Genomic DNA, 19,994 nt, shown 5'->3' with positions numbered 1-19,994 from the left:
ATATGACAACTCCAAAGATCGGATATCAATTATCATTATTGGATAATGATAATTATCCGATTTCTGGTGTGCATGTAAACAGGCTCACGGACTGGTTGTTTTAAAATAATGTTCATAGCATATGGATTTTTCTTTGTGCAGCCAAATACTTACCATAGTATTAAACAAAGTTAAACTAATTTGCTATAAATTCTTGCATACAGATTGCTGAGGTGCTGGTCTTACAGGTTATTTTGCTTGTACTCATCTTTACCGTGTCACATTGTTATCTCATGTCTACAAAGTGCATGCTGCTGTCTGTCTCTGTAGGCTCACACTATGTATCAGGTGGGTCTGATGGAAACTGATCAGCACATCGAGTTCTTCTGGACGGCTCTGGAGATGTTTACTCAGGAGGAGCTCTGCAAATTCATCAAGTTTGCCTGCAACCAGGAGCGCATCCCCTTCACTTGCCCCTGCAAAGATGGGGGCCCTGACACCGCCCACGTTCCTCCGTACCCAATGAAGATAGCACCTCCTGATGGAGCAGCAGGTAGTGTCTATCACGGCTATTCTAACTGGGCAGAGATTGGCCGGAGACATGCTATCTCTTGGTGATGCTATTTTTAGTGCTGTATGCACAGAAACTACTGATAGTGATTATCATAACGGCTCATTGTCTTACAAGTTGACACAGACTTTGAACATGTTGTCTCCTACAGCTAGAGTATAAATTGAAGTTCTGCATATATTGAAGAGATACTCAGCAGTCACAGTATGATTACACAAGGCTGTACTGCATTGCTTTTCACAGATGTACAGTAGGTTCTGTCTTTGAATTAATTTCCCGAGTCACTGTGTAGAACCACTCACTAAAACAAACAGTTTATTAACATTTACAAGATAAGAGAGTGCGTTATCATGAAGAAAGCTTATCACAGTTCACACTTGCCTCATCACACCTCTCTGGCCTCCCACTCTCTAGTAGTAAACATGCATAACATGATTCATGATGCAAGCACAAGCACTCCAATTCCTATTAACCTTGTTTTGTTTTTTTTAAATTTTTTTCCAGGTCAGCCAGACTCACGCTACATTCGAGTGGAGACCTGTATGTTCATGGTGAAACTGCCCCAGTACACGTCTTTGGATGTGATGCTGGAGAAACTACGATATGCCATCCACTACCGTGAGGACCCACTTAGTGGCTAAGAAGACTTGATATCCCAACTTCACCTAATCACATATGCCTGCCCTTTTTCTCTCACCTTTTTGTTTTTACTGATCCTCCACTCTCTCGGACCTTCCTCTGAAACAGATGACAGTCTTTTATGTTCTGCTGCTCCAATAAAGACACATTTATTTTATTTTATTTTATTTTATTTTATTTTATTTTATTTTATGTTGTTTTATTTTGTTTTATTTTGTTTTGTTTTATGTTGGTGGGTATATTTTGCTTTGCATGTCCCTGCTTTTTTTAATCGCAGTTTACACATACTCAGCATTTCTTTTGTAATGTTTGAGGCATATTTTTGAAGAATTCAGGGAAGATTATCTGAACAAGCGCTGACACTGTTCTGGTTGCACTGAGTTTGAAGATGGCTTTGTGAAACAAGTGTTACACAGTTTTTGTTTTGCCTTTTCCCTTCCCCTCCCTTCCCTTTAACAGAGGGTTCAGTACCTGCTGCCTCTTGAGGCTGAGAGTTACAAGGGTCAGTCAACTTCTGTGAAATTACATACTAAATGGGATGATATCAGATCAGCTTTTTTATCACTGCAAATAGAATTCATGTGTGCTGCACTCTCTTGCTGCAGCAGTATTATACCTAAAAGCAGGTTGAGACTGTGGATGGTCTCAGCAAATCCAGCTTTATCTAGTCTGAGTTGCTGAACTTGGTTTTGCTGTGAAGGCAGCCCTACAAGCTGTTTCTGTCCTCATGCTTGTCCTCGCTGCCTCCCTCTGTCTGCCCTCTGTGGGCCCAGTGTTCTGAAACATGCCTTTGCTGTCCCAGCCTCTCTCTAGAGGGTGATGCCACTTAGGTAGGAACAGAAAACCCAAAAGATTCTGACTCATAGAATGATCTGATGTGAAACAGAGGTACGAGTATTATCAGAAGAAAATGTGTGAAGCTGCCTACTTCTTGACCACATCAGCTATAAGCAGGCAGAAAATCTGAACAAGTGCTGTATAGGATATTTCGTAGTTACTGCCTGTTTTCAAAATATGGACTGCTAATGGACAAACTAACGTATGCCTATATAAACTGAATACATTTTATCTGATTCTCTGAAGAGAGGATATTTAAGTCATGTAAAAAGTCATATTACTCTATTAGTTTATGAAATTGCTCTTTGGTTTAATAATATCGAGTAGCTGTGGCAACATGGTAGTTCATGCAGATTGGATGACAGGAGAGGTCTGCTGGTTCTGACGTATTTGCATATCAGGTTTGTAAAACCTGTTGTGGAGTTGGAAAGACATGATGTTCTCAAGAGCTGCTCTTCCTCATTGTTAATGTGCTACTGCTACTGAATGTGCAACAACACCCACCCCACCCCGCTCCCTGACATACACAATCTACAGACCAGGGGAGGGGCGGCGGATAATCTTGAGTTCTGCCTTTTCTAGTTTTCTTTGATGAAAGAAGAACAGGATTCTGCTGTTTTTGTTTTTTTCATTTTAACCATAACCAAATGTTTAGCTGTGTAAAAATTAAATAGAAAAAAAAATGTAAATAGACTGAGGTTATGTTTGATGGCAATTTTTATTAATTGCTAATTCACTTCACCTTATAATTTTTGTTTTTGGTTTGCACTACTCTTCCAAGAAAAAAAAAATCTAAAATGAGCAAACTAGGTGATGTCTGTTGGATATCCAGTTTGTTGTGTTGTTATTTTTTATGAATTTTGGAAATACCAGTAATCTATCACCTTTGTCTTGTACTCAGATGGATTCAATTTCTTCTACTCATGGTGAAACATGTTTTCTTGTGTGAGTAAAATCACCATTTTACTTGGATAAAACTGAAAAACACAACAGAATTGATATTTGACCTATATTGGATTGTTGAGTTGCTTGCGGGTTTGGTTTTGGTTCAGTTCTTTTGAAGGGTAATATACCGCTGCTAGCAGGGATGCTCTCTCTTCTACCTGCTCCATTGGGAGTAGTTAAGGTTATAAAAAGAACATATCCATACAAAGAGATGTTGCGATAAATTGTGTGCTGTACATTTACTTGATATTTATTACAATTATTTATGGTTGCATTAACTTAACTTTTACTGTCTTACCTCTGCACATCAGAAACTTAACATATCTAAAATGGATTATACAGATGTAAAGAATCAGATGGCATTTGAAATTTGTGTCACAATAAAGAAATGTCTTCATGTACAAATACTGGTCCCTGCTCTTTGTCCTTGAAATGTTGACCTATTTATTTTATTTCATATTTAACCAGGACAGATAGGGCTGCATCCATACATATTCAGAAATCCGTTACACAACAATGAAAATAAAGTACTAAATCATAAAATATTGAATGTAATAAACATATTTTACAGGAAACAATGGTTGATATCAATATATACGTGAATGAGACATTATTTAAAGCACTTTGTAGGCATCTAAGGGGACCAGTTCCCTAGGTCCGTGAGGTCAATGTGAAGTTCTTTCCAAATTAGCAGCAAAATTAAACCCCATTTTCACAGCTGAGTTCAGACCCTTCCAACAAATAGAAGTAAATGGTCTATATATTTTAGCTAATTTATGTAAGAAAATCCATAAACACACATTCCAGGTGTTTGAGAAAGCATGTTTCCTAAGTGTTTTTTTTTTTTTTTTAATTGACTAAGTTTCCCAAAGACTTCCGAGAAAGATTTGTCTTGGTGTATTATAGTTGACAGTGGCATGTTTGTCTACATAGACAAAGAGGGTGGATTGTGATGAATGAGGCTCTGGAGACATGCTTTGTCTTTTTGCCTCTTGTTGACCAGGCTTTTCATGCGAGGCTCTGTGGTCGACTGTGGTTACATCACTGCCTGTAAACCAGACACCTTCTCAAAGCAGCAAGTGCTGGGCCAGGCCAGTTTGAGCTGGATCTCAGTCACTCGTCACTGACTCACCCTATTCCTTCTTCTTATTTGCGATAGCAGAGAAATACTTTAAAAACTGGATTTCATTGGGAAAAAAATTGAGAAGGAGGTTAGATTTTATTGGGGAAATGTTATATCTATGTTCTATATTTTTACTACAGGCTTTCTATTTTAATGTGTCCTAAGTCTCCTAGGTTACCCTGGAGAAATTCTAGGAATGTGTCCAGCGTGTTGATGGGTTGGTTTCACATGAACCAATCGTCTTCCAGCTGTCTGGCCTCTTTCTGACATAAGGATCCTCCACCCCTGTTGTAATGACCCTTAGACCAATGGACAGACAGAAAAGGGGACACATCCCTCACATGCCTACCAATTAAATGCACTACACTTAAACTTACATTACAAAAGGTGTGGGGTCTTCTGTTGTGGTCATGGGACATGTGACTGACCCACTAATAACCCTAAAGGTCACATTATGGCCATTTAACCTATGGAAGTGCACTGCTTTGTGGATAAAAAAAAAAAATCTATATTCTCAGATGTTCTTTCTCCTTCGACACAATGTTCTACTACAAGCTTCACTTGTTGCATTGTCTAATTAAGGGTTACATTTTAAATACTTTACAAAATGATAAACTGAGCCAGTTATACATTACCTCAACTGCTCAAGGCTGCAATTTAGAAAGCCAAAGTGCCTACAAATTAGAGACAATGTTAAATATAAAGCAAGCAACTGAGACCAGATGTAATAATTATCCATTTTTTAAGTACTTGTTTAATGTTAAAGGTTCCACTGTTTTTAAGCTGTTGTCTAAATGACCACTATGCACAGTCATTCATGTGAAACCCAGTATATAGACATAAACTTAACATAACGTGACATATAAATCCTTTTTATGTGCAAAATACAAATGCTCGTTGAACCATAAATATAATATTGTACACTTATACTGTATAGTCCTCAGAACTAATGATGGGAGTGATTGATGGGACACAATAATCGGAAATAACATTTTATTCATTTTAAATATATTTTAAGTACAAAAGCAGGAGATCAATATATAAGCACTTTTACAAAGCAAACATGCTAGATACAAATGCAACCTTAATGTGTCTGTACATTTTTGTTCTCCAGCAATATTTAAAATACTACATTTATACATGAAGACATCCTTCCAGCAAATCTCATCTAAACATATCAGTCTCAGTGCTCTGGAGTGTTTGGAATGATTTGGTCAATGGAGCACATCAATACAAGTTTTAGTGATCAGCTGGTGGGACATTGGAGTAAAGATAACAAAAAAAACTAAACTCATTCACCATGCTAAATAATGTCAAGCTGTTTTTTCAGCCTCCTGAGCTGCTCCATGCTGATGTTGTTACCGCCACACACCACAACCACCACAGGGCCCAGGTCCTTGGACAGTTTGCCCTCATCCTGCAGCCTTTTGATAATGTCACAGTACACAGCTGCGAGGGCAGCGCCACAGGCAGGTTCCACCAGGATCTTCTCATCATCTGCAGAAAGGACAGACACCAAATGAGATCAGTCTCACAGGTGATTCAGCTCAGATCTTAGCGCTTTGTGCATCTGTTCAATCTGGCACAGATTGGACTCACCTACGAAGCGTTCAACAGCTTTTACAGCCTCCTGGTCTGTGACTACTTCTGAGAAAACTGTGTGCTCTTCAACTAGTATCATAGTCTGCGCAGACACTCGGGTCAGACCCAATGTTGTTGCAATACTGGAGAGCAAAGAAACACAGAAATGAAACAAAACAGTCAAAATGCTGAGAAGGGGCCAACTAGTGGTATTATTTTGGTCTAGATGGGTTCAGTTGTGTACCTGGTAATAGCAGGTAGAGTGACCAGCTCTCCAGCCTTCATGGCTGCGTTGAGGCTGTGGGCGCCCACGGTTTCCATGGCTATAATGGGCACATCAGCCCAGTCAGCACGACGCAGGCCTTCCACCACTCCATTGAGCAGGCCACCGCCTCCAACCGACAGCACTACCGCTCCTGGCTTCTCCCTCAGGTCTTGCTGCAGCTCCTTTACAAGTGATGTGTGTCCTTCCCTGCACATACACACACAACCCCGTCCTGTGAGTGTTCAGCACAAACTTCAATAAGGAAAAACATATACCTGACTGGTTTTCTCTTCCCTTTAAAGCAGGAATTGTACCATAAATATAAGTTTAATATATATAATGAGGTCAATCAGTGGAAGTGTTAGTGACTTCCCAGGTGTCAGTTATGTGTCTGGTAAAACCACAGTGATAAGATAGAGTACATCTGACATAACACCTCAATTAGGTCTCTGCATCTGTTTCACGCATGGACTTGATTGGGAAAGTGTGATAAGACAGATGCTGTTATCAGTCATTTACACATTGTGAACCAATTTAATTTCCTTCAGAGGAGAGAAGAGTGTTTCCTCTGACAAAGATAGAGCTAAAGTTAAATAATACTCTGTCATGAGCTCAGATAAACAGGCTGAGGGTGTCTCACCAGATGAGGGGGTCGTCAAAGGGAGAGACAAATATCCATCCGGGGTTGTTAGCAACAAGCTGCTGTCCATATTCAATACTTTCATTAAGAGCCTGAAGAAGACAGAGCACAACTTCATTTCAGTCCAATAAAGATTTTTTTTTCTTTTATACTGAAAGAAGAATGCTGTACATATTGAGTTTATTCTGCTTGAACTGAAGATGTGTTTTACTTTAATACCAGCTATAACATAAATGAAGATATTACAGTTCGACCTTAAAAACTAAAAGAAAGCTCCAAAGAAAGACTTCTAAATAGATGAATTCACCTTTCCATGAATGACCACGTTGGCTCCCTCGTCCTTCAGCCTCTCCACTGTGGGGTTTGGTGTCACACTGGGGACAACAATGGTAGCAGGTATCCCGAGCTGACGTGCAGAATAAGCAGCTGCCATACCAGCATTTCCACCTGTAGGCAATGACCATGTCAGAGATTAGATAACTGAGCACAGAAGAAGAGCTACAATGGATCTGTGTTTGTTTGTTTCTGTCGCTCACCAGAACAGCAGACAAAACGCTGACATCCTCTCTCTGCCCACTGTGGAAAAAAAAAAATCAGAAACATCACAATTGATAAGAGTTGAGACTGGAGCTGAAATTAAACTGGTCTCAACTGGTTTGTTTAGCTGTGCACTTGACATCACCACAGAAGAGAAAACAGCAACTCACTGTTTTGCAAAGGTGTCCGATGCCTCTTATTTTAAAAGATCCAGTGGGCTGAGATGAGTCCAGTTTGAGGTAAATACTTGTCCCGGCCACTTTGGTCAAGGCGAGGCTCTGCCTCACTGGGGTGGCAACATGGAGGGGATGCTGGGTCTTCATCTCACTGTGGAAAATAGAAGTAGAATAATATATTTCCATTGACATAAAATTTTTTTCACAGCCTATAAAGTTACTATGGAGAAAATAATTCAAAACCACAAGTTGATGTTTGCAGGTAAATGTTTACTTCATTGTCTTATCTGTGTCTAGAAATAATCAGAAATCAGAAATAAAACAATAACACATACTTAAAAACTTTTTTTAACTTCACCTACCGGATTCAGATGGATGACCGGATTATAAAGTGTGCTCCTGTGACTGATCCCAATCTTCCTTTTACGTTATCCTGTACAACCTAAATGCATTGCATATACAGTATTTATACCTACTACTGATGTGGGCTTGGCAAAGGAAACCCATTTCTAGACCAATCAGTGTTCAGCTTTCAGCCTCTAGGCCCCTCCCACTGACAATGAGGATGAAATTAGTGTGAGGATGAAGGAAATTCCCATGATCAGGGTTCACTTTATTTTCTTACTTATCAAACTGTTATCCAGGATGAATCAGAGCCTAATGTTTTATCACATAATTATATTTTATATCCATAGTGCAAAAACAGGAATATGAGAAATAACTGTCTGCATGGGTCCCAATTATAAATCAAATATGAATAGAGTTTAATTAATCAGCTATTATAAAGGAGAGAAAGTTTTCTAACTTGTTTTCTTGGCCGTCCTTACATAATTTAACCTTTTCTTGCCCTGACAGAAGCCCTCAGTGACACTTTGACACCATGCACTCTCAGTGTTCCTCTCCCCTCTAAAGGAAAAGCAGACATGCTACTATTACCAAAAGAGTCGCTACTATTTTGGCCCGGATCTCCAACTACCAAAAGCGGGTAAAAGCAGCCGCACCAGTGCACGGCTCAAACCTGAATGATCCGGTGTTCTGACCTGCTGCCTCAACAAGAGCAGGAAATTTACGTCATATATATATATGCGAACCTAGAACCGACGGGCTTGGAATTATTTAATGTCATAATAGAATATTTATTGTCACGTGGTTATAACGGGCGTTCCTCGCAACAGCTGATGTATTTCATAATCTCGAGATAATTCACCATGTTATCTCGAGAAGACCACATAGTAAATAATTGTTACCATAAGACTGGGCATGCACTGAGCTCTTATGGTGAGAGGAAAAGTTATGCACAATATGAGCATTTTTTAAAATTATTAAAATAAGGAAGACATAAAAACATGATGAATGATTTTCCCCTAACATATGTTTGGGAAAAAATGGCCACCCATTATATGCTGTAGAATGTTTTTACATGTATTATTCATTGTAGGCCTAGGCTGATTTTAATTGGTACAAGGAGCTGTTGAAAGGTTCATTTGACTGATATTCCTACTGTATATCTGCAGAGCTCAAACATGCATTGAAAAGCTAGAAAATAATTGAATAAAGTTAGTCTAATTACTGCTCTTTTTTTTTTTTTTTTAATTTGAACAATTAACATTGAACAGTACATATACATAATAGTATACAACAACAAGGGTAGAAAGTTCCATAATTCACAAAATCTTTTACATTATATAGAGAAATACATGTACGACATTAGGAAAAAAAAAAAATAAATAAAAAATAAATAAACATATGTAATAAAAATAAAAAAAAAATTGCTCGAGGAATCAATAGAAATTATACAAATTGAACAAGATTATACATTTGACATATTTTTTTTGTTTTATTTGCTTTAGAATGTATACTGTTTCTCAAATTGTCTACGTAATTGGAAAAAAGGGCTTTGAAAACAGTGATGTTTGGATGTTGATGTGCAAATTTGGAGCAATGAATGTGAAATTTGGCAAAAATAATCAAAAGGTCACTAATATATCTTTTTTCTGGAGTTATTTTTATCAATGTGTGATTGCTAATTACTGCTGCAGGTTGTGAACAACAAACTGCTTTGGTCATGAATCGTCTATAACCCATTGTGGCAGTTCCCAGATGAATTTTTCTCTATATTTACCCTTTCTTAAGTGACTTATCAAAATTCATTATGATATTATCCTCTGTATTTCACATTTTTTTCAGGGAAAGTCAGGCATTTTTCCCTGTTAATTTACTGATCATGTAGATATTCATAAAAAGCTCAGATTAAAGTTGAGGGTTATTATATCACAAACAGAGAAAACTGAAGAAAAAGTGACTTTATCAGTAAAATATATCAATACCTGAACATAAACCGAGTGTGTCCACCCACTGTCATTGGTCCAACTCCATGGGTTTTACTGGTGAATCGATGTCCACGTTCACTACGGAGCCTCTGAACGTCCAAATGGGTCATATCAGATGACCATGAAAAGATGACAAACTGTAGTTTACACTAATTATTCACATGGTTTGATAGGATTAAATGATCAACAGGTATTAAGCAGTTATATCTGGTTTAGGTCGATGGTGGATGTTCGGGTCTTAATGGGCTAATAATACCAGTCTGAACAGTTTGTCTGTGGAGTGATGTTGTAGAGCCTTGAAAATTACTCTAAGAAACTGTATATAAAAATACTATTATAAAGGTGAGAATAACAACCATTGCATGCACAATACTATTAAAAGCTGCAGTGATGACCCTGCACAATTACCAGGTTGGTTTAACTTGTTCTGCAGTTGGTGTAACGTCTTTCGAGGACTGTTTCAATAGTGACTTCCTCTCATTAAATAAATAAATAAATAAACAAATATAAATAAATAAATACAAATTAAAAAGTATAGCCTATATGTATGCAGAGGTATCACAGGGATTTCAAATTTGTTCGACTGAATCATGAATAAATTAGAATACTGTTTTAAAGGTATGATTTTCCACTTCATATGCTCATTATCATTTATATCCCTAGGTCTTATCTCAGACTCCTCACAGTCATCAACTGATTTTCAGGGGGTTGTTACTCCACCTGCTGGTGAAGAGCTGCAAAGAACCTCTTTGTGCTGTTTCATCAGTCTTCCTCATTTATTGTTATGAGAATAATAAAATAGTCACATAGGCCTTGCATTAATTACTAATATTTCCAGTAATCAGAGCAAAATTATATACAGAGTGTAATAACAAAAAAGATATTATTAGCTTTAATATTTCTGTAACTTTAATCTTTGTTTTTACTTACATATTTATGATGTAGGGTTATTTTTTGTCATACTTAGTTTATGCACTTTATTAAACTGTGTGACCTATTTTGTGTTTTATCTTTTTATATATTTATGTTTTTATCTGGGATTTTACTTTTTCTGTTTACTAGAGCTGAGGTGCACAAGACATTCTATTTTATTGCACTTTTATTTAGATGGGGTGTTGCTCTTACAGTTTTGTTTGTTTGTTTGTTTGTTTTATTTAAGTTAAGTGAATTGTTTCCACTATTTGCCTGTATTATTTTTCAGATTTTTTGGGGTTGTATTTTCCTTTTTACATTGTCTAAGTCAACTATTTCCATTATTATTCTATATCTGCTTGTACTATTTTTCTCTTTTAACTTCTTATTTTGTGACTCCTGTTTAGTTAACTGTTGCACTGTCCTGTGTGTCTATTCTATTCTATTCTATTCTATTCTATTCTATTCTATTCTATTCTATTCTATTCTATGAACGTGTTTCTGACAGTAGAAAGTTGTTTGTTAAATTCTAATTATTATCTAATTGTTCTGATTATTATTATTATTATTATTCAAATTATTCTGACACTTTACTGACTTCTTAAAATCAGTAGGGATGAGTGGCAGTACACTATCTATGTAAAATCCCTCAGGTATAATGCAGGGCTGTCATGTTATGGACAACAATAACAGTTTCCCAGGTGTTGCAGCTTAGTAAGAGCGCGCGCACAGGGACCCCATTAGTCTCGTGCTGATGTGCGCGCGTCCATTACCTGACAGTTAATTGCGCGTGCGTCTAATGTAAACCGTTATTAAAAACTTTTGCCAAACAAACTCGACGCATGAATATACTGTACTTTTCTGTCCCTCCTCCAGCTCCTGCAGACCTTCTCCTACTCCACAGCGCTCTGAAATCCGCTATGGCAACACGAGGAAAAAGGCAAGAAAAAAAAAAAAAAAAAAAAAAAAGGAAAAGATTTGACAACATGGCGCACTTTTCTTGAGAAAAGTTTCTCTTGAACGCTCCACAGCTCAATCTTCGTGGAAATTTCTCGCTTCTCGTCACCGTTTTCATTGCAGCGTGGACATTTAGAGACGTTTTCGGCCGCTGTTGATGCTTTATCAGTCGGTAGTAAGTGAATAAGGAGTGGGGTGGGATGAGAGCGATAACCCGTCGAAACAGTCAGAAGACAGGATGGAGAAGCAACCGACTCTGAAAGAAAAGGTAAATACACTGAAAAGCAACACATTTATACACTGTCATGTGAGCTGCCATGTTTGGAGGGGTTATCATTTCACCGCACTTTGGAAAAATACGCTTTATCTCTGGTTTCGGACAGGAAATACCAAATGACTATTCCTGCGAAAACCTCGTAAAAAGTCTTGTATCGATTTTCCAGTCATGCATATTGTACTGAGCTGCACAGTTAATGTGTGGGCTCTCCTGGCGCATACAGTAGCAACGCAAATATGATGAAAATGTCAATATGAAATCATGCAGATCACAGTAGGAAATCTTATTTTTGCAATTGCATGAGCAGAGGATATAAAATAGCGTGTGTTGAACAAAGCAACAAAGCCAGTCTATCTTTGACTTGAGGTAATTCCTGAGTCCTTATGATTAACTTGGCAGTGTGTGTGTGTGTGTGTGTGTGTGTGTGTGTGTTGGCAGAGGCTCTCATTATCTTTCTCTCTCCACCCTTCCTGCCCACTGGTGCCCTCATAGAAAGCCTGGTATGTTACAGCAGATGAAACGGCACACGGTTAAAATCCCTCTGATTAGTTCCTCCTTTCTGACCTTGGTAATAAGTGAAGTCAGCTGGCGAAAAAGTTTGTCTGAGGGGAAATCCTACATTGCTACTTGGCCCTGGAGGCACTAATCTATAATAGATGCGTGTCCTGGCATTTCTGTGGAAGCAAACCTTTAAATGTCAGTTTGCATGACAGTGCTGTCAGTGTTGTGGATGACAGTGCCTCAGCCTGGTGGTGTGTGTCTGAGAGGTGGGTTGACTCTTTTTGAGACTCAACAGCATCAATACAAACCTACACTAAGGGGTTTTAGATGATGATGTGTTTGGTGCTGCAACATTATAATCCTTTTACGTAAGTTTCTTACCATTATATGACTTAGGTGCACTGTACAGTTGTGCAAAACATTTATCAGACACCCTTAAAATTTCAGGCACTGTGAAGTATTATCATGAAATATTTGCGGAAAAAAATCTTTTTTGTGTTTCAAAAGACAGACTCAACCAAATGCAAATTTTTGTTTGTTGTTATAAAAAACAAACAAACAATAAAACAAAACTAAGCTCTTGGCAGGTTCAACATGTCATGCCCTGCATGTGTTTTATTATGTTGCTGAAACATCCAGTTTTGACCTCGATGGAACTGAGCATGTGCAGAAGGGAGCATGTGGGTTTGGAGAATGGAACAATGCTTGGCAGAGTTCAATGACTTAAGAGTGATTCCTTTTTTTTTTTTTTTTTTTTTAATTTTTGTTTTTATTGAAACATAAGAGACACAACATCTTCCAGTTATATTAATCTGTTACATATTCCTCACAGTGTACATATTTAAAATCACATTCTTCATCAAACAAGGCACAGTGAGGTTAATACATTTCTGGTTTTCTCTGTCCCACTTTCTCGGGGATTAAAACTGATTTTTTTTTTTCAAAAGGAGTGATTCCTAATGCATGAGATGTCAGAAAACTTTTTTCCCACTGTACAGGGTGCTTTTGTACAGCACCTAAGCAGAAAACAGACCTTGCAGATTCTCAGGAAATAATTGTCAATTGTCATTGTCTATTATTCACTTTGAATAATAGACATTTGTTGACAGTATCACGAGTAGATTGCTTCTCTGAGCTGTTTATAAATATCCCAGTATTCTAGGTTAAAATTTGCAAAAACGCACACCTATCCAAATTACAACCATTAAAACTACGCTTTGGACAAACTGCAGGTTTCCAATATGCTTGCATGGCTATTGCAAGAATTAAAGTCAGGCTAAAATGATGCTGGAGCGTGGTAACTGTGTGCCATGTCATTAAATCATACTAATATATTGTTGCCCATGATGTATTTATCCCACTTTTCATAAAATGATTGGGACAATCTGATTTATTCTATGTTTAAATAGGAATAAATAGAGGAATGTGTCTGAAAATAAAATTATTCCAACTTTATGTGCAACAGTGTAGTTACCACAGATTGGTCAGTTAATTATTAATAAATGAATCAATTATTATTTTGATAATCACTTAAATCAATCTCAGTCATTTGTCTTTTTATTCCTCTATCACAATGAACTGAGTATCTTTGCATTTTGGTCCAAGAAATCATTTGAAGACATCACCTCCATCTTTGATTGATATTTTTCGCCATTTTGTGACCATATAACTACCTGACTGACTGAGAAATTAACCAAGAGAAAACAGAATAATCAGCAATGAAAATAATGGTTATTTGCATCTGTGGAAAGATGAGGGTCAATGAGCAGGAGAGTGAAGCTGATTGGTACTACAGTGTAACTTGATGTTGAATCTATTTGATACCCAAAGCCCTCGTGTCTGCTGTGTCGACTCCCTGGGCCTCTGGAAGTAATTACTAAGCCTGCCCTATCCCAGAATTCAGTCTGAGGAGGTGTGGTAAGAAAGAGGTATAATGGAAGCTGGGCCAAAAAGCATGCAACCAGAGATGAATTTCATGATTCAGTAATGCTTAGCAAACCATTCCTGTTAAAAGGATAAAGCACTCATCTACTTAATCAGTCAGGCTTTATTGGATGGATGCAGTTAAGACTTAAATCAAATGGTTTGTCCTGCCCTTTGGTGTAAATGAGTAGCCAAGGGGAATATGAAGAGGAACAATAACAGATCAAATCCTGCCTCCTCCTGCAACTGGCCTTGATTTGTCTTATCTTTTCAATATTAGTGTTATGAAGAGTGTTGTTGTATGTCTAAGCCACTGTGTAAACACAACATGGGATATGCATTGTAAGTGAGCTTCAAGATAAGATTTATTTTGAGCAGACAGGATATGAAAGAAAAAAGACTCCCTAAACCATGATTAATCCTTCCTTCATAGTCAGAAGTGCGATTATCAAATTAACCCCACTTGAATTTTAGCAATGACTGTAGTTCATATGTGGAACAGATGTGAAAACCTTGAAAAATTCTAAGGACTGAGCAAAAGTGATATCACATGAGTCCTTGAGGATTTTTCTTTTGTGTGTCAAAATATTTACAGACATGTTATTTTTCACACTATGATACTGCATATTTCCAGTTTGATTTATTATTTGGGTTTCAGTAGTAGACGTAATACCACTGCTTACAGTATATATTATACAGTGGTATGAAAAAGTTTGGGCACCCCTGACAATTTCTATTATTTTCAAGTATAAATCATTAGGTGTTTGGATCAGTAATTTCATGTGGATCTATCAGATAACTGATGGACACAGTGCTAGTTCAGCACTAAAATTAGGTTTATTGGATGAACAGAAAATGTGCAATATGCATCAAAACAAAATTAGACATATACATAAGTTTGAACACCCCAACAGAAAAATCACATCAATATTTAGTAGAGCCTCCTCACAGTGGAAACTGACAGCTGAAATCTCTGAGATAGCTTTTTGTCGCCTTCCCCTAAACCATAATGTTGAACAATCTTTGTTTTCAGGTCATTTTAGAGTTGTTTTGATGCTCCTATGTTGCCACTCTTCAGAGCAGAGTCAAAGAGAAGAACAACTTGCAATTGGCTACCTTAAATACCTTTTCTCGTGATTGGATGCACCTGTCTATGAAGTTCAAGGCCTAACAAGCTCACCAAAGCAATTTTGTGTTCCAATTAATCAGTGCTAAGTAGTTACAGGTATTCAAATCAACAAAATTACAAAGGTGCCCACATTTTTGCAAAGCCTATTTTTCACATCTGATTTAATTTCATACAACTTAATACTGCTACACTAAAAATCTTTGTCTGGACAATACCCCAGTACTCAGCTTTTATTAGAAGATGAATGGCATGCCACTGTGATCATTTTCTGTGAAGACAGAGTAAATTAATATGCAGCCTCAGAGGGGTGCCTAAACTGTTTCATACCACTGTATATATGATACCACTGACCAATGAGTCGTTTCATTAATTTCTTATTAAGTGTATTACCTCAGGGCATCTCTAGCGGTAAACTAAAATCTTTATGCCAGACTGACAACACTGTCTTTTTTGTACCTTCAGTTTTCAATCTTTGGCTCTCGAACAGCAGGAAGACCTCTTCGATGTGTGTCTGGTGACGAAGGGGTCAGGTATGGCCTCAGCAAAGCAGAGTTCATGGAGAAAGTCCAACAGAGCAATGAAGCGTGTCTGCGTGGGGACTTTCAGGCGGCCGTTCGGTTGTACAGCGACACTTTGCAAGCTGACCCACAGAACTGCATCCTGTATAGTAACCGTTCAGCAGCGCTCCTTAAACTGGGACAGTACCAGGCAGCTCTGGATGATGCCGAAAAGGCTTGTGAGCTGAATCCCAAGTGGCCTAAGGTAAGTGTGTCTCAACTATTAAAAGTCTGGGTGTACTGAAAAAAAATGACACTTCACTGACCTCACCACTCAAGAGACAAATACACAAGGATTCTTTAAGCAACTTATTGTATTGTATCCTCAATTTGATGTATTACTGCACAGGATAAATCGGGACTCCCTTTATTTAGAAAGCAAAATCAGGCTACAACAGCTGAACCTACAGCACATGAACATTGAAAAAAACAAAACATTAATCCTCATGAAATGTATTACACAAAGAGATGTGAATATTCAGTGGACTTACAATTGGATTACCATGTCTGACTGGATCGTCACATCTCAATGAGAACATTTTCAGACCTCTAATGGGTTACTCAGAGTCTTATTAATGAATTATAATTAACATTTAGGTCTCAGTGTTGTGTAGTGGCATTGTCAAAAATGCACATCTGAAACATAGCGCCTCTGATGTGTCTACATTTATGTGACGGACATTGAAATTGTGTATGACATGAATATATAATTAAATATTCACATCCTTACCTCATTGGTTTGGGTTTTAAAATCAGAACACAAGGTTTTTCTTCCTATATCAGCCCGTGAGAGAAATTCTTTTTCAGTCTACTAGTTAATATTTTAACTCAACAATTGACATTACACAGTAGTTGTTTTTGTTTAACCAGTTATTTTCTAAGATCAAGAACCAATGATCATTACTCAAATGTTAATCTCAGTCTTTCAGATTCCTCTCACATTTTCACCCCTCAGTGACATTCTTGTGGCCGTTAATCAATACAAAGTTTTCCAAGGTCTTGTCTTTGATCTTGTCCAGGCCATGTGGACTAACCTGCAATAGATTTCACATTACTCAGCCACAGAGATCCCTAGCAGACCAATTTCTCTCAGTGATAGAAATATATCGATTTCGCGATTTAGCATGGAGGGATACTTTTGTCTTGGAGAGAGAGATTGATGATAATGTGGTAGAGTGATATTGATGATAATTTGTCACTACCAATGATGCATCACAGGCAACTACTTCCTTGATCAGAGGTCATGTATCTTCAGATGCTCAGGTAAGTTTTTCTTTCTGTGAGAATCCTGTACTTGTGTCTTTGCTGTAAGAACTAAGGTTGACATTTTTATATGTTATGTCTAATATTGCAATATTGTGACATTGTTTCATGGTGAAAGATAAAAGGAAGGACCCAGGGCTGGGCAGCATATCGAACAGACTCCATATATTGTGTTGTTCTATGTCGGATGTCATAAATAACAATCATTACAAATTATTTAAAGCAAATGGCATGAGACTCACTTTGGTATTTCATTTTTCTTGCTCTCTCCCTCATAGACACACATTCATGCTAAATGGGATGAATACAAGTCTACATATAGTGCAAATGTAGTGTAGAGTTTGGAGTCAATGTTTTACGCTCAAGACCCAAAGAAACCTTTTTTATGTCTCCTCAGAACCTTTTATCAACAAACATACATATTGAATTGTCAAGATGACTACATTTTTACATACTCTTTAAGCATCAAAACAGTGCGTCTGAAAGTCTCTTTTTTTTGTCTTTCATGTCTTGTCACATCTTTTAAGTCGTGTTTGTCATTGCATCTTTAATATGATTTTATCCTGTTATGTCCTTTACCTGTTTCCTCTTTTGCATCATTTTTGTCTTGTTAGGTCTTTTATTTATGTTTTGTGTCTTTTCCTTTTGTGTTGTTTTTCTGTTTCATATTTTATTTATGTGTTGTTATGCTGTTTTCCTATTGTTTTGTCTTTCACCTCTTGTCACACCTATTATGTCTTTCCTGTCTTGATATATCTCTTAATTTCTTCATTTTTGTTTGTGGATGCTGGTGTATCTTCTTACATGTGGTGGATAGGATGTGCTACTTTGACACTGGTATCATTTGCCAATAGACTTGAATATCACGTCAACCTGTTTCCATTGAGAACCTCCAACAAATTTAGGTTATATGTGTGTTGCTTCTGTCCTCTACTCTGAAGAAGACAAAGCAGTGTCAAAATGTCTGCACTGTTAAACAGGGTTCCCGCGGGGTCTTAAAAAGCCTTAAAAGTCTCGAATTTACAAATCTGCATTTAATACAAAAAAAAAGTCTTTAAAAGGTATTAAATTTGCTATGGTATGTCTTAAGTTATGTTGCAATAAACTTCACTGTGTTGTGTTTAAATGTGTCTGTTAAACGTTCAAGCCGCAAAAGATCGTATTGTAAGTCGACTCAGTTCCAACCCAACAATTTATATTGAAATTAGGAACTAATTATCGTTAACTTTGCAGCCCCCAGTGACAAATGACTCGGAACGACGGGAATGAAAGCATTGGAGTAAATAAATAAATTTTCCTGAATTATAGGGGTCACAAATTTTTGCCAGTATTGCCGTGAAGTAGCATTAAATTCTGTTCTGAGTAGTTTTAAAAAGGTCTTAAATAGTCTTCAATTTGATTTGTAGAAACCTATAGGAACCCTGCTTAAAGTATATTGAAACTCCAGCCTTTTTAAATATTTCTCTTCTTGTCTCATCTTTTACCTCTACTATGCATTTTACATGCATTATGACAACACTCTACTACAATTTTTAATTCTGAAAAAGAATTCACATATCGTATTAATGTTATGTATGTGTAAATCTGGATAAGGCAGGTAGACAGAGCATTGTATCATATCATTGCATCATCTAGTATTAATGTTGATACTCTAGTGAATGTATTTATGTCTGATTATGTGGTGCTCGTGTTCAGTTTCACCGATATGTATTTATATTTTGCTGCTGTCTGTTTTTGTGACATCTTGCATAGCTGAAAATTTAACTTGCTTAATACATAGATAATAAATTGCCATTAAAGATTTATATCAAGATATTTCTCTCTGTATCACTTAGTCCTATTTCTCACATATGCATATATTGCACATATTTTAATTTTGTACGATAACAGTAATTCTTAAACATTAGTTATCAATTCATATCATAATTTCTCTCGGTAGCATATAATCATGATCATGGAGTACCTCTTGTTCATTTGAAAGACATTTCACAAGCCAGTGAGGCCCAACTATAATAGAAAATCACTGCCAAATTCATGCTTCTTTCTCCTCTTTATATGCTGTCCAAGTACAATGAAGTCTTTGTGGTCTGACTAGGAGATGGTTGGCTTAATCTCGGCGGTGTAGCTCTGCTTATTCTTGGATTTACTGGCTGACAGCTTGAGTCTCATGCTGCTGTTAACAGACATGGTGTCAATGTATAACCTGACCTATGAGCTTTGCTTTGTAACATGACACAAATGGATTAATATGTCTGTGGCACTGACAATTAAACTGGGTATCTGAGTAAATGTTATATAGTTCTTTGAATCGCCACTAGGGGTCAGTCTTGTCAAACGGGATGGTTTTTTAAGTGGAAAGATGAAAGGCTGAATATTTTATATGTGTATGACTAAATACATTCAGTTACTTTATTATTCAGGATGGTGCGCTTCTTTGGGTTCAAGGAAAGCTAAATTTTCTTCATACCTGTCCTTGTAATTAATTTAACGTGTATCGTAGTTCATATCAACACAGGCAATGATGGTGCAGCACATGGAAAACATTTTTTGTATGGGTGGAGACCAAGGCTACAACAAATCCTTCTCTAGCTTTTCTCCTCTAATCTTAGAAATAGATTGACAGGAAATTAAAACTAATGTCTGATCAGTTAGAGTTATGTTGTATTGCTGTGCTATGATTGAAGAATGATGGGTAATTCACTCCTATATTCAGTTAGCGCTGCCTCGGAGAATTGATTAGGAATGGTGGTCTTGACACTTATGACGTTGGCCTCAGGGAACGAGAGGTGTTGTGCAGCGAGGCCCATCTGCTATGACTGGATGTTGGATGAAGGAACAGGGATTAAATCACA

At 37.2% G+C, this 19,994-nt stretch overlaps 3 protein-coding genes across 4 annotated transcripts in view; 2 read left to right on the top strand and 1 right to left on the bottom strand.

Moving 5' to 3' along the window:
- Positions 1–1,351, top strand: part of hectd4 (HECT domain E3 ubiquitin protein ligase 4) — a 40,389-nt gene extending 39,038 nt beyond the window's left edge. For both annotated transcript variants that reach the window (XM_030143407.1, XM_030143406.1), the window contains exons 75-76: positions 310–532; positions 1,055–1,351. In XM_030143407.1, coding sequence (XP_029999267.1) covers positions 310–532; positions 1,055–1,191 — 360 coding nt within the window. In that variant the 3' untranslated portion in view covers positions 1,192–1,351. The remainder of the gene's footprint in view (positions 1–309; positions 533–1,054) is intronic.
- A 3,722-nt stretch (positions 1,352–5,073) lies between these two features.
- On the bottom strand, positions 5,074–7,759 carry LOC115425704 (L-serine dehydratase/L-threonine deaminase). The gene is made up of 8 exons (XM_030143412.1): positions 7,656–7,759; positions 7,288–7,444; positions 7,117–7,156; positions 6,888–7,027; positions 6,581–6,672; positions 5,920–6,147; positions 5,694–5,818; positions 5,074–5,591 (listed from the first exon to the last, which is right to left on the bottom strand). Exons 2-8 carry the CDS (start codon positions 7,438–7,440, stop codon positions 5,398–5,400), a joined length of 972 nt encoding a protein of 323 aa, XP_029999272.1. The 5' UTR covers positions 7,441–7,444; positions 7,656–7,759; the 3' UTR covers positions 5,074–5,397.
- Positions 7,760–11,530: 3,771 nt separating this feature from the next.
- LOC115425702 (tetratricopeptide repeat protein 28) overlaps positions 11,531–19,994 on the top strand; it is a 191,506-nt gene continuing 183,042 nt past the window's right edge. The window contains exons 1-2 of the mRNA XM_030143410.1: positions 11,531–11,760; positions 15,785–16,084. Coding sequence (XP_029999270.1) covers positions 11,731–11,760; positions 15,785–16,084 — 330 coding nt within the window. The 5' untranslated portion in view covers positions 11,531–11,730. The remainder of the gene's footprint in view (positions 11,761–15,784; positions 16,085–19,994) is intronic.

The sequence above is a fragment of the Sphaeramia orbicularis genome, chromosome 9 (assembly GCF_902148855.1).
Source record: "Sphaeramia orbicularis chromosome 9, fSphaOr1.1, whole genome shotgun sequence".
Classification (NCBI taxonomy): Eukaryota; Metazoa; Chordata; class Actinopteri; order Kurtiformes; family Apogonidae; genus Sphaeramia; species Sphaeramia orbicularis.
The sequence above is the reverse complement of the archived record's forward strand: the minus strand, read 5'-3'. Positions and strand labels throughout refer to the sequence as shown.

Excerpts from the sequence above, each read along its gene's own strand:
- LOC115425704 (XM_030143412.1), bottom strand. The coding sequence starts at position 7,440 with ATGAAGACCCAGCATCCCCTCCATGTTGCCACCCCAGTGAGGCAGAGC. Across the intron at positions 7,028-7,116 it reads GCGTTTTGTCTGCTGTTCTG|GTGGAAATGCTGGTATGGCA; the intron begins GTGAGCGACAGA and ends CATTGCCTACAG. Across the intron at positions 6,148-6,580 it reads TTTGACGACCCCCTCATCTG|GGAAGGACACACATCACTTG; the intron begins GTGAGACACCCT and ends GTGTATGTGCAG.